This window comes from Lycorma delicatula, chromosome 2 (assembly GCF_047948215.1).
Source record: "Lycorma delicatula isolate Av1 chromosome 2, ASM4794821v1, whole genome shotgun sequence".
NCBI classification, from domain to species: Eukaryota; Metazoa; Arthropoda; class Insecta; order Hemiptera; family Fulgoridae; genus Lycorma; species Lycorma delicatula.
Window position 1 is genome coordinate 115,272,062 of NC_134456.1, and position 15,973 is coordinate 115,288,034.

At 28.2% G+C, this 15,973-nt stretch overlaps 1 protein-coding gene across 1 annotated transcript in view; it reads left to right on the plus strand.

Moving 5' to 3' along the window:
* The window catches only part of LOC142319155 (23 kDa integral membrane protein-like), a 31,663-nt gene extending 19,572 nt beyond the window's left edge, over positions 1-12,091 (plus strand). The window contains exons 2-6 of the mRNA XM_075356125.1: positions 452-601; positions 2,250-2,432; positions 5,731-5,895; positions 8,772-8,894; positions 11,702-12,091. Coding sequence (XP_075212240.1) covers positions 509-601; positions 2,250-2,432; positions 5,731-5,895; positions 8,772-8,894; positions 11,702-11,857 — 720 coding nt within the window. The 5' untranslated portion in view covers positions 452-508 and the 3' untranslated portion in view covers positions 11,858-12,091. The remainder of the gene's footprint in view (positions 1-451; positions 602-2,249; positions 2,433-5,730; positions 5,896-8,771; positions 8,895-11,701) is intronic.
* Positions 12,092-15,973: the final 3,882 nt, after the last annotated feature.

Here is a 15,973-nt window from a genome sequence, read left to right on the forward strand (position 1 = left end):
TAATCATTATTAAATGTTTTACATGTTTATTATGTATGTATGTAGATATGTATATTGTACTTACTACTGAAATCTTTATCATGATAGTTTTGGACTTTTTTTACTGGTTTGCTTTTTGTTTGATCTTTTTTCCAAATCTTTCATTCTTTAACATATTTTGTATGCTTATTCATTGATATCATACAATTACTGCTTACAATATTGTATAATTACTTGAATAATAAATTAATCATTATTATACTTCATAGTTGATTTATAAATAATGCTTAATAATTAATAATAATTATTTAATAATTGTTATAGGTACAATTAATTTTTTTTAATTTATGCTACCAAGCTTCATCAGTGATTATTAGGCAGTGCAGAATATCACATATATTCTTATGTTCAAATAAAACCTGGCTTTGTTAGTTTTTGATTTAATCCATTTAAATTTTTTAATTTGTTACAGATTCCAGACAACGCTGATCAGAAAAGCTGTCTATCTGCTGATATGTTGTTCTAAACTATGACAACCTTAGGTTCATCTCAGTATTATATAGGGCAATTTAAGACTCACTATTCCATTATTTTTTACATTGTCATCATAGTCTTGTTTGCTGTATGTTTTCACCCTTTTTTTTTTATAATTTTATTAGGATTAACAAATTTATGTAATGATAGTTAATAATTTCGTTCTTAATTAATTTTTATAGCTAAATGAAAATAACTGGGAACTAAGCATTTTCATTCTGTTGTTTTCAAATTGGGTTGTAACAAATTATCAGCTTAGATTCTGATACGATCGGTTTTCAGAAATCTGTACTTACTGGTACTGTAATACAGATCTGTTGGAATCGGTTCTTTTACAATTGATTAATTGATATTAAAAATGTGATGTGATAGATATAATTTTTTAGTTGATGCACCTCCCATTATTTTGGATATTTCAGGATATTTCTGTAAAGTGTGGTAGGAATGAACACATATGAACTGTTATTATGAATGTGAAACTATTGTTCTGTATAGTTACTGTGACCTAAAGATATCTGATTTTTGAATGAGTGAAGTAAGGTTTTATTTTAACTTGACGTAGTGAGATTTTCTCTGTTTTTGTTTTTATGACCAAATTAATTTTATGAAATTTTGAACTAATCAAAACTATTAGGTGTTAGGTGGAACAACATATGTATAAAAACTTTTCATGAAATTTTCCATTTCATGATTGTAACTGTTTTGGGAAGAGGACCAACTGTTACTCCTTATTCTCTAAGTCACCACCTAGGTGGTTGCTCTTCATAAATATTAACTTTACTGTGTATCTATTACATATTGTTAAAAATTCTATACAAAAAATATTTAGTGGAAATTCTTCTCAACTGTCATTAGTCAGGGATGGTCAATGTTCCTTACACTGGCTTATGGCATTGCTAATAGAGTAAGATGATATTTTGTTCTGACAAAAACATTCATGATCCGTTGTGATTAATCGTTCTGTTTTATACTTCTTTTTAATATTTACTTTTTTTTTTATAGAGCTCAGTATGTTGAATTCATTTCAACCAAATGTTTATAAAATTATGAACAATAACATAAATTGTGTTCATAAAATGTTTGTAAATTATGAATTTTATTGTGCAACTGAACTGTTATGTTTAAACATCAACAAAGTTTTCTTAATACTTCTGAGAGTGTATTTCAGTTGCATCATTTATGCATGCAGCCTAAAGTGGTGAGAGAAAAAAAGTGTTAGTGCTAAGAGAAAAGTGGCGATTGAGGTTTTTCTTTTAAAAGGGTTTATTTTAATGGTTAGGAATTATTTATATGACAACTGAGAAGATTATAACAGATTCTGCAGGCAGTATACAAATTATCTCTGTAGATGAATTTAAGTAATTTAATAAAAATCTTTAAAATGCATTTGGCTCCTAGATGATAACTGCAACCCTTACAAAGTAATAGTTAAACAGCAGCTGAGTTATTTCATATTAATGCTTTGAAAATAAAAGAATAATTTTGAAAGAATAGCTCCACTTGTCAAAGCCATATTTAATTATTACTTTCACATACTCTTATTATTTTTATTATTTAATTATTACTTACTGCTGATTTAAATCAGCTGTAATGCTTAGCAATAAAAAAATTGTGTTTTTTTTTAATTTTAGTTCATTGAAAATAAGTTAAAATTTATTCAAAGTGTACTTTACTAACTTTTTTAAGACACATATTATATAATTAAAAATACATGATTTCATTTAAAATGTTAACAGATATGCGGCTTGTGTTTATTTATTCTTGGATGCTGGTTTAAAATATCATTAAGTTTTTTGAGTAACATTTCAACCGATTTGGCAGTTACTATTCCTGTTTCAATTATAATTCTTGGTTTTATTATTTTTATTGTAAGTCTTATAGGAATGCTGTTTGAAAAGAAACCAAAACATCTTCTTCTGGTAAATATTTATATTTTCATCAAGAGAAGATTTTTATTATTTAATAAATGTTAAAATTTAATTAAGAAAAACATATTGATTTATTTCATTGTTTTTCGTTTGTCATTTTAATTTAAAGATAACATTTATAATTAGTTTATTGAAAGTCTTATAATTGTTGACAAAAAATAAATGATAGAATTAGTTCAATGAAAAATTATATGTAATATATTTAATGTCTTGTTACTTGCATGGAGAATTCATGTAGAGGATTAATGAATGAATCTCTTTCTACACAGTACAAAATTATTGGTCTATATAATTACAAAAATAGCATGGAAGATGTTGTAGAAAAATTACCTCGAATAATTATTGTCTATACATAAAATGAATATGAAAAATTAAAAATAGTTTAAACCAATAAACAGGTGTATTCTAAGATTAAGCATGAATCATGATTTTCTGCCTTCCTAAACTCAGGTTTAAGCCAGTTAAGGTAGTTACAGTTAATAGATTATTTTTGAATTGCTATTTTTGGTGTTAATAGATCAACAAAATTCAATAATTTCTCTTGTTCTCAAGTATGGAGAGCTCGAAACAAGATAAAACATTAAAATTGTGCTTACAAAATGTTGAAAAGCAGTCTAATATGTATCCTATAATGGCATGATTATTTATATGTTATTTGTATTATCACTTGTAAATTTCTCTTTTTTAAAATATCCTCTATTTTGTTTGATGCTTAGTTGTTAATCTGATTGAATAATGACTATTAGTCGAACCATGGTGGAAGTTCATAAATTATGTAGTATTCATCTGTATTTGATTGATGTATATAAACCAATCATTAAGTAGGTAATGAATGCTTCTGGGGGAAAGGAATGCTAACCATCTACAAATCTTAACTGCAGATAAGAGAGTTAATATAAAATTGAATTTAAAAAAAAATGTAATTACAGCATCTTACAACAAAACAATGAAAATATATATAATCATAAATTTTTCAGTAATAAAAAAGGTATTCTATTCATCAATTTAATTGTCTTAACTTTTGCATTAATAAGGAAATGAACATTCATGATGTACAATCTAACTAAAAAGTTATATATTTGTAATTACATATATTCTAATAAAAATTTGTCATAAATTTAAAATATGAGAGAGATTTTTACTTAAATAAGGACATTTTCACAATAATAAATCACAATGATTAATTAAAACTAGCATCTGTTTTGCAATCTTACTGCAATGAGTCATGCAATTTAAGAGGTACCTTTTAGCCGCTACACCAATAGCAATTTCATAATAATTTTTTGGTCTTCTGGTCAGATTTCAACCTAGACTTTTCTACTTTTTAAACAACTTTTGAAAAATGTGAACTTTATCTGTCCATCCCTACTTTGTCAAAATCTCTCTCTTTTTCTGTTTAGCCTCTGGAACCACAGTAAGGTGCTATTTCAAAAGATAAATGAGGATATGTATGAATGTAAATGAAGTGAAGTCTTGTAGAGTCTCAGCTTAACCATTTCTGAGATGTGTGGTTAATTGAAACCCAGCCACCAAAGAATACTGGTATCTACAATCCAATATTGAAATCCGTGTAAAAGTAACTGCCTTTACTAGAATTTGAACCTTAGAACTTTGTCAAAATCTAATAATAGTAAACCGTACTAGATTGTTAATTATTCTGCTTTGCAAGGCAGTCCTTTTCAGATTTAATATTGTTGATGTTAACAATTTGAATAGCATATTAAAATACAGTAGCATAATGATACAATACAAATTTAAATACAGTTTATATGAAAAACCGAGTTTATAGTTAACTTCACCTCTTAAGAGGCATTTACCTTATCTGGGTTTTTATTATAATATCTTACAGGACTTAAGTTTTGAGATCAAAGCTAAATTATTTTAACGATTAAAATATCATTACTTCCTCTTTCTTTTTAGCCCATTACCAGATAATTATTTCCATATGAGTTGTAGTTATAGATTCTCAGGAATTTTTAAACTGTTTAATCTTTAAGCTATTTAATAAACTGTTTCATTTCTTCTTCAAGTCTCTCACTCAACTCATTTTTACAATTAAAGAATTTGGATCGATGATGTAAAAAAATCTGATGTGGACACTACAAGACTTCCTTGTACGCCTATTAAATTACATATACACATTTTTTTTTAAATGAAAAGTACATAAATTTTATTTCATTAATAACTTCTGTTATTTTTTCATATTTTTTTATTGTTATTGAATTTATTATTTATGGTAATTTTTTTTACAAGAGGTTAACTATTAATAAACCAATATATTTAAATTTAAAAAAAAAGGAGATGAAATCTGATTCGAACCAATGTGCCTTCCCCTTGTAAGAGCCAAATATTTAATTTTTGGTTCAGTCAATTGGAGTCAAAAGGGGAGGTGATTAGATTTACAGCAGTTAATTACAACATTCTACAGCTAATTGTTTTTTGAGTTATGCGAGATAAATACATACTTACGTACACACAGACGTCATGCTGAAACTTGTCAAAATGGATTCAGGAATGATCAAAATAGATGTTTCTGCTGAAATCAGAACACTGAAGTTTTTCGCAAAGACAATACTTCCTTTAATTCATACAAAGAAGTAAAAATGACCAATCACTGGAAATAATAATACGTTGTGATGGCATTATTGCTATGTGTTATAGTGTAAAATAATATTATTTGGAAATTAGTAACTTTTACATTTAAAAAAAATGTTTTGCTGTTTTTATGATGGTTTGTGATGAAACTAATTGCAAAATTATTGATTAAAACCTATAGTTTTTGCTCTTTTCTTCCTCAACATATGTTGTGTAATGTTTAGATTTCTAATATGTAGTTGCCGGCCTCCATGGCTCAAGTGGTAGTGTCTCGGCCTTTCATCTGAAGGTCCCAGTTTCGAATCCCAGTCAGGCATGGCATTTTCATATGCACTACAAAATCATTCATCTCATCCTCTGTAGCAATACCTGATGGTGGTCCCGGAGGTTAAACAAAAAAAAAATAAAATATGTTTAATTGGTAAAATTTGTGAATGAATGATAATTTAACTGACATTAATTGGTGGTAAATTATATTCGTTTGTGTTAAGATAAAAATTCTTATGCCAAATAAATGCATCTAGGCTTAAAAAAAATGTTTCATCCATGAAAATATTAGATAATATTATATTAAATTATTTTACTACTGATTATATCAGAAATTATTTATTTATAATTAGCTAAACAGTAAATGAAAGAAGCAGTTTTATGAAAGGCAATATAGAATTTCTAAATTAATTTTTTTTCATTTCAGTATGGATATTCATTGTTGTTCTTCTTTGCAATACTACTTGTCCTTTACTTAAGTATTTATTTTTATTCACCTGATTCAGGTAATTCTTTAGTAGACGAATTAATATCATTTATGGTAGCTTACAGACCAAAACATGTAAATATGATGGATGAAATTCAGACTAAGGTAAGGTATTGCAATGTAAAATATTTTTATTATCAAGATAATTAAAATATTTATATTAGTTTACCCATTTATTTGTGATATAAAAGTTGCTGCTGATTCTATTAATTTCATGAATTTTCTGTTTTTTTTTTTTTTACTGTTTCATATTTTATGGCAGTAATAGTGAAAAAACTTCATTCTTTTTCAGTTTTCACAATGTTGTACATTTCATTATCTAGTTTAGTAAATAGGAAAATGTGTATTCTTGTATTAACTAATTAATTATGTAATTAACTGATCAATGTTAATATTGTCAAATAATTGTTGTTTGGAATTAACCTTTTTTATTTGCTGTAATTAATTTGCTGTGAAAACTATCTTTTAACCATATAATGATTGTTATTTCTCACAGACAAAATGTACATTTTAATATTTACATTTTATGTAAGTGTAATTATAACTAACATTTTGTTAACTTTGCAGAATATTTTTTAACATCAAAAGGAATATGATAATTTTTTGAAATATATATTACTAAAAAAAAATGACTGATCAAAAATACACTCATGTTGTAGAGTGAAAAATATTGTTTATGTTCAATGCTATTGTAGGAAACTGTAGTTATTGGATTTAAACAGTTATCTGAATAAAATAAAACTGCAAATTTTAAAAGTCTGTAGATGTTCAAAATTTACAAACCTTGTAAAAGACTGTATATTTGCAAGTTTTGCACAGAAGTGTTTACACAATTTATATAAATGTGGAAATGATAATAATTAAAAATATTACATTTTTCAAATTTTTACCATTTTTGTTAAATACACGTTATGCGGGATAGTTATTTAATTACACCATATAATAGATACTCAATAACTTTTTATGATTATGATCATGGCAAAAATAAATCTGTTATTAGATGTAAGATGATAGTTGAATTACCATAAAATTTTATATAAAAGACATTTATTGATTGAAAATGTTTATAATAAATTAAAAGGTGGAGATTAGTTTGTTTATGCTTTACCAAAGTTATGTTACTACTGAAGCTTTTCAAAAATTTTGAACTTGTCCTTGAGATATGTAAGCGTAGATTAAGAAGATAAATGTTCTATCCAGGGCTAGGAAGTTCAGATCTTTTTAAAGTAGCATATAATTCTAATGCTAGAAAGTTTCAGAGCTCGGTTTTTTTTAGTAATTGAAGGCATATAGCACTGCAATTGATTCATTCAAATAACTGATTGTAAATCTGCATTTGCAGATTACCATCATATTGTATGGATATTCATATTCATATTGTTTTGTTTGGATAAATGAAAGATACAATCTCTTTCCAACATAAATGATTATGTTTTTGTTTCTGTAAATAATTGTACAGCATTAAATTAGAATACTAAAAATTATATGACAAGATGAATAACTTGACTGTATTTTCTCACCTGACATTTTTTTCAGCACCATAATAATTAAAACGAAAAATATATATGTATGTATAATAAATAAATAAGATTGTATAAATTTTTAATTTTCATTTCTGAGATATATCTATCTCATCAGTGAAAAACTAAGTAGCCGTACATAGGAACAATTATTTGTATTTCAAATTACTTTATTACACCATAAACTTCCCCAATCAGTGCTGAATATTTAAAAAAAAGAAAGTGTATTAGGAAAAAAACAAGGTGATGTGAAAATATTATACATGTGAAACTGGGCAAATAATCTGTCACTATTAACTTAAACAATTTGACTTGGTTACATAATCTGTAATAAACAAACTTTATAGCTTTTATTTATTTTGTTTACAAGTGATGAATTAACACAATGTAAATGTTAAAGTTTACAAAATTTTTTTACTTCTAAACAAATGCAAATCCATTTTTAATAGTTTTACTGCTGAAAAAAGTTAAATGTTACTCCAGTAAAAATATTAAAAATGGATTTACATTTACGAAGTAAAGAAATCTTGTAAACTTTAACATTTATATTGTGATAATTTATTCCTTGTAAACTAAATAAATAAATGCTACAAATTTTATTTATTACAGATTATGTAACCAAGTCAAAATGTAACTTCTTGTCTGTGATTTTTCAACCCAATAATTACAAAAATGTTTACTAAAAAAATGAAAATTTATATTCATATAAGTGAATTTGTTTGAAATATTTAACTTAGATTAAAAATTAGTTTTATAACATATTTCTTTGAGAAATTAAATTTAAATCATTATTTCCTAACTTTGTCCCAAAAGAAACATAACATTTGTGTTGGATTAGTATAATAAAATTAAGTTTTGATTTTGTTCATGTTTTTTCAAACTGCATTATTTAAAATTAGTTTTGAACTTTACTATATAAAGTGCTCCCTAAAGATACACAAAAGTGGCCATACTCACGTAATCTGTTTTTTATCATTTGTAATTTCATTCATCTTACTTTATCATTAAGAAAAGCACGCAATTAGATATTCTGGGTCATAATGGAAAAAATAAGTTGAAATTATGTTTTATTTTGTAATTTGTTATAATGTAAATGGTGATCCAACTTCCTTACATTTTTTGGAATTTTGAATTTTATCCTTCAGGTAGTCTTAAAAGATGGGCACTGAAGAAGATTTAATAAATTACACATTCCTGCTTAGGTTTAATTTTCATCGTTTTTAGTTAGTGTTCAACTTGTGTGGGTTTGATTAGTCATAGTTTTACAAAACATATCAATATCTGTAGTTAGATGTTAGTAAGACTGTTCATAATATTATCAAAAAATTCAGAACATTTAATCAAACAGTGATTCACAATTTATAATACTAGATCCAGAATTGGATTTTTTAGATATCCTTGATATACTTGCTAATCATAAATTCTCTGCTGCAATTTAATGAAGTAATGGTTTGTTTTCAGTTTGTTTGTTGTGGAATAGAGGATCCAAACGATTGGTTAAAAATGAAATTAGAAAGAATTCCACAGTCTTGTTGTATAGTTGAACCTTGCAACACTTTTGATAAAAGAAAAATCTATACTGAGGTAAGAATCCTTTATACTGAGGTAATTAACCTTTATTTTTTCTATGTAAGAAAAGTAAATAATCTTTTCTGAATCGCAAGTATTAAAATTTTTATTTTTGTGTGTTAATGGTTAAAAATAACGTGAAATATTTGTATCTGAAGGATCAGTGTTCCCTCACATTTTGTTTTTGTAAAATCTTACCTAAATATCAATTAAGGTGATTACGATGATGATGATAGTGACAAAAGAATCAGTTTGCAAAAATTTTGACTTTTTTTGTGTAATTGAATACTGAACGTTATTAACATAATAGTTTAAGCTCACATTGAAATACATAGTCAACATAATCATAATTTTGTCTCTATCAGAAAAGTAACAAAATTGAAGTAATTTCATATACAATTACTACTATCCAAGCACTGCAAAATTAATTCTCATTTCATATACAATTACAGGTTATGTGTATTTGTATTTTTTTTTTATTACTTTTACCACTGACTTTGCTTTATAAAAATATGGTGAAATACAATTGATTTCTTCTTCTTTTTTCTTTTTATTTGAGATTGTCATATTTTCTAACTGATAGCAAAACTAGCATTCCCCATTGTAGCTTCACTTGCAATATTTTTTTAATAGCAGACTTATTTATTTATACATCAAAATTATTTAATCAAGATATTGTTTTAAAGATTTTCATTAAAACATGATAAAATGGTAAATAAGAATTTTCATTAAAAATATAGGAGGGATACACAATAAACAAGCTATTGGCCAACGCAAGTATATGAGTAATGTACGGCCCTGATAAGAATCGATTAAGAATGTAGCACTGAAAAGTTCTGTTTGAGATACTTTTATTTCAGGACTCCTTATAAACTAAACTGGCAGTTTTTTGTGGTGCTAGAATGAATAAGTTGCCGCATGAACTTATTCCAGAGCAAGCTACATAAAAATGTTTGTGAGAGAAATAGTCCTCTCTTAAGTGAATGCCTGTCAATTTCAACGGTTGTCCTTGAAACTTATTAATCATAGAAAAACATACCTTAAGAGGAAATTGTAAGAGTTTAAATTTAAAAGGATAATCTGATGGTACAGGTGACACAAAAATACAGGAAATTTGAAAAATGCAACAAAAAAATTTATTGACAGAAATCTAGCCATTACAATTAAAAAATATATATAAAAATATCCAATTATCAAAATACCTAATATCAGTTTTTGTAACTTTCTTCCGGTAGATGATGTTCAAAATGGTATTTTAAAAGTTATTGTTTTTTTTTGTGTCACCTTAAGTGGTATGCATGGTATTAAGACCAACTCCCATCAACCACAACCTCTAATTACAGTAGCTTCTATAATAATATTTTGAAGAAAAGTTACTTGTAGTCTGGTACCATTGCATAATTTAGGTTACTGAAGATTTTGTAACAGCATTACAAGAGTTCCAATTTTAAGAAAAAGCTTGTGTGCTGGCAAACCAGAAGGGTTGAGAGTATTGAGGAACTATACATGATTATTCACTATATCATCAGCTTGTAACATAGAACCGGTGGATTGTACTCTTTTTCATCTCCTTCAAATGACCACAGTAAGATGTGATTTATTCAGCGGCTGTCATCTTTCTGCTGATGCTTTATGAACCTCGGGGTTATTTTCGTAGTAAGTGGCTGCTGCTGCTCTACGATCTTCAGGGTGTGTTCGCTGATATTTTGTGGCCTCATTTTTGAACTGCTTTTTTTGCATAGTATCTGTGTATTTTTCTCTTCATTTTCTAGGTGTTGGCTTGGTAACAGATGACGTTGTCAAAAGTTGGTGGTCAGTTAATGGTAAGGGTTTGTATGTCCCAAAATGACCAGTGGACAAATCAACAGAGAAGCGCATCCTTAGTATAGGATGAAAATTGTTACTAAAAGTAGTGAAAAAAATTACCATTGCAGTAAACTTCAAATACAAATGGAAGTAATCTACCAGCTGCTACCAGCCTACACAATCCACCATAAGTGGAACCTTTGGATATTTGAATGAAATATTCATCACAGCTTGAATAGTTCACTCCAATTATTTTCTGTCATAGTTGAGAATTCCTCCCACTTCTCCACTACAAGTGACTCACCACACTTTGGTCGCCAGTAGTATAATACATGAGATGAAAGAGAAAAAAACACACACGATATCCTACAATGGGTACAACTGTATGAGGTAATAATTGTCCATTAACATTTAATATTAAACTGCCATTGTAAGTTATATTAAACATGGCTTAAAAAGAACAAAATATTCCTAAAAAATCTATGTGTGTATGAAATGCTATTCTACTGTTTCATTCTGCTTCAATCAGTGTTTAGAATAAGACTGAAAGGTTAGAAATTTTAGAATAAAGAGATATGGAATGTGCTCCCTCTGCCACTACTGAGTGGGCAGTACATGGCTAAAGATTAATTTTTAGGTATTAATGTGAAGAAAATTCAGTACAAGGATTAAATCATTATGTATGTATATGATGGTTGATATTACTATGATGTCTAAAGAAGAAAAGAACTGCAATATGATTGGACTCTTTTTTTTTTTATAAAATTTAATAACTATATATATATAATGTATAAGGTCAAAATGCTGATCTGATTTTCAATCTCTTTAAAAAAAAGTTTTATTTTACTTTTTACCATATGAAAAATAGCAAATGTATTTGCTATAAATTATTTCATTCATTGTATTAAAATTTCATGTTTAATTGTTAACTCTTCATTTTTAAGGTTTTATTTTAATTACATATTATTATTACACATTTATTTAAATAATATTACCAACTTGATTTTTTTTTTCAGGGTTGTAGAAAAAGTATAAAATGCTTTATTCTTGAAAAGAAATCTTGGCTACTTATGTTTCTGTTTCCGTCTGTTCTTGTAGCATTTTTTGCTATCATTGTTACAATTAATTTAGCTAATAAACTGACTCGGCAGGAATATGAGAGAGTAGAATGATAAATTATATATCAGTAAAAAAATTTCAGTTTTACTCGAATAAAAGTTCTGTAATACATGTTTTTAAAATTTAATATTTATGAATATATGAAACATTGTAACACCATTCATTAAAAAATAGCAATATGAAAGATTTAAACCAACTCTACAGGACTATGAACAAAATACAGTCAATCACTTGCATCAAAAGATTCCAATTCCACTAAAAGCAGAATGACATTTCAAAATACTGTTTTCTTATACCATTTACACTTACATGTTTTTTTTTTTTTGTCGTTATTAATTAATAATATATTCAGTTGTGTAATAAAATCACCATTGTTTTTTTTTTCTAATATAAGCTATTAATAAAAGAAATGTAATATAATTTTGAAGTAGGAGAAGGAGTGGAAACAGTTTAAAGATACTATGGTAAAATGTGCTACAGAACAGCAAGGTAGAACAAGGGGAAAGAGAGAGTTAAAGAGAACCCTTGGAGGAATGATTAAGGAAGTGGTGAGGCAAAATAAAAGGCTGTTTCTAAAATGGAAGTGTTGGCCTTAATATGAGTTCACCAATGGTAGCTGGACCACTCATCAAATATTGCTGTATTTGATCCTAAGAATATTACAAACTGCCATGTAAAGCCAATATGATCTGTAGAACAGATCATATTGGCTTGATGCCAACCCTCTACATCCAGGTTGTGAGGTTTTATAAAAGGTGTGGGCTTTACTTGAACCTGAAGTCATACCCTGCAAAATTTTCTTAAGGAAGTGGATGTAGAATTTTTATTACATTTTTAATTCTTAGTCGAGTGTTGATATAAATTTGATGCATTCTGATCAATATTCCACTGCAGAGTTCATGCTGAAATGCTTTGTAAACATTCTCAAAACTTACAGTCATGAGAAATGCTGGTGCTGATGTTATGTATTAATAAAATAGGTGATCTCTTATATTGTAAACATCACATATAAACATTTGTCACTAAATATAAAAATTATAGCAAATTAAAATATGGAGGTAATTTACAACCTTTCTGTATACCGATAAAACTTCATAAAGATTTTTTGTGTGTAGCTTTCAAAACTACACACAAACAAAAAGATTTACATTATAAGACAAATCAATAAAACACTGTTGATCAAACAACCCATAAACCCATGAGTATAACATTAAATTACAGTACCTGTAGTTAATATTACATTGGACAGACTGAGTGTATATTTTCAAAATACAAGGGACATGCACAAAATCATTACTTCATATAAATGAAGTAATATAAATGATATATATACTACTTAAATATATATATATATATATATATATACTTAAAACAGGTGTCCTAGACCTCCCCCGTCCTCCTTTTCTAAAATTGAAGGAAGTGATTTTTCTGGAAGATGCAAAAAAAATTCTGATTTTGACCAGAGGAGGGCTAACTAGATTAGAAGTTAATTTTTTTAAATGGGACACATTTGCACCTCGAATTTGGATTCTAGAGACAATGATACACAAGTCTTGTCAGAAACATTTTTCCATAAAGTGGAATCTAACCTCTAAATAACCTTCGAACTTTACCTCAGCTACCTGACGAACAATCTGAAAATTGTAATATATAAGTTGCACTGGAGAAGAATGAAACATATCGACCATCTTAATAAATATATATCCTAAATACAAATATACATATGTGATTGTGTGTGTGAATTAAATTTGTTTTCTTTAATTAATATAGTCCCACTGTTAGTATGTGAATCCGTGTAATTATTTTTTCAATATTTTTAAAGGAAAACATTTTCCCTAAGCAATTATTTCGCTGGTGCTAGTATCTCGAGAACGGTAGCCGCTAGACGCGTGGGACTAGGACCGATCGATCCGGGCGATGGCAAAATTCCTTTCGGGTTAAGAATTTTAAAATGGCGTTAAAAATGCCCTAGGGCACGCCGTTTTCGAGGTACGCCCTTTTTTTATTTAACAAAAGATATGTCTGAGCGATCCCGTTTCTTATGTATAATATAAATAAAATAACATCGGCTGTCGATAGTTAGCTATTACAACTATAAAAAATTAAAAATCATCCGCTTTCTCTGAAAGTAATGGTGACTGCTCGATGTGGATATTCGTTATAAATTTACAGCGTTAACCGAATAGCTCTTAGATTATGAAAACCAACAATAATTTTAAAGGTCGAATCGTAAATAATGATCGTTGCGTATATTAAATAACGATCGACGATATACACACATATCGCTGAATGTAATGATGACCTACATCGTCATCATAAATTTAAAATTAATTGTTCTGTTTGCAGTTAAAAACATGTTTTATTATGAATTTTTCACTGGATCGACTGTTTCGACATGTGAACACACATTCGTCATTGCAATGTATTCGAATAAACCCGTGAAAAGAGACGTGGAGGTTCAACAGTCAATTTCTTTGTTGTAATTTTCTGGGCGTCTCAAACCCGTGTTTTATTACGTATTTTGCAGCAAATCCAGTCTTTCAGCGGGAAAATTTTACTACATACACGGGATAATCGTGGAAATAACACGTTTATATTGGTTCTAGGGGTGAAAGGTTAAAGCGGCTATTGAATGTAATCGTTATACGCTACTTGTAATATATATTAATTCGAAACGATTGCGATCCCATACAAGTTTTCACTTCGGCCGTGCGGTGTGAAGCAATTTTTTTACCTACGCTCGCTGACATCGACAAATTAACAATAATGTTTTCATTATTTAAATAATAAATAATTGTCAGAATTACTGAATTTATTATTTAAATACTCAAAACATTACTGTGTTAATTAGGCAACGTTAGCGAGCGAAGCGAGCTTAGGTTAAGTTTGATTAAATTATATTTATAAAATAAATAACTATAGATGGTTATATTGAGTGAATTCCTAATATGTTCAAACTTGATTATCGAGGAAAAATTTTTTTTTTTCATTTTAAAATTATTTTTATGTCCAAATTCAAGGAAATACAGGTGATTCAGGAGGATAGGGCAATACTTTGACGACTCATTCTAGAGGCTAAAAATAAGAAAAAAGTTCATATAAACATAGGTCCGAAAACGCTTCGTTAGCGAGTTATACAAGATGAAAGATTTCGCCCGAGTTTCAGTTCTTCCGGGTAAATTAAGGCTTTCGGAAATTCTGGGAAGGTCAATTAAGGGGCAAATTCAATTGTTTCTTATGGTTTTTGAGCTGGGAAATCGAAAAAATATGTCCCAGAACTGTATCTCTCTTAGTTTCTAAGATATCCCGTGTAAAACGCCAAAAGTAGGGTCAAAAACACATTTTTTTACGTTTGACGTCCGAATGTTTTGGAGCCCAAATCTAATAATAAAGAAACTTTTGACCTGAAATCTCTCAACTATACAACTGTAAGCTTTGAAGTTCCGTATTTTAAAAAAGAAGCGGTCCAATGCAAACGTTGCCAACGCTTTGGCCATACCAAAAAATCTACGCAATCGCCCGCACCGTTCTGTAAAATGCGGTACAGATCGTGCCACAACAGTCTGTTCTAAGGCACCAGGTTCCAGCTTCCTGCGTCAGCTGCGGCGAGTTACAAAGGGTGCAAAATCTATCGATAGTATAAAACTGAGGTATATTCTATCAAACCCGCCCTATCTTCAAGAATTGTAACTAATAACAATTCTACTGATAATATGAATTATACTAATGTCAATAATAACAATTTGAGTGCTAAAAGAGAGACGATCGTGTAACGAACTCTAGTAACAATGGCTTTCATAATTATAATAGTAGTAACATTAGTGTAACAATAATAATGAATATAATAATGGCTGAATATTTCCGGTACTACATACGCTGAAAAAGTTAAAATGAGTTGTCCCTATGATCAACAAACTATTCATAACCAAAATTTTCACGGGCCGATGAATGTCCTTGACCGTATGTCGCAAAGATTTGAGTGAACGCTTGAAAATATGAACCGGACTATTCATGAATCGTCTTGAGAAAAAACGATCGACTGTCTGAGACTAGCAATCTGGAATGATAACGGGTTGTCTGATAAAAAAACTAGAATCAAAAGCTGTTTTAAATATTAAGAAAGACGTAATGCTTATATCTGAAACAAGGTTTACTGACAGACATCCTGT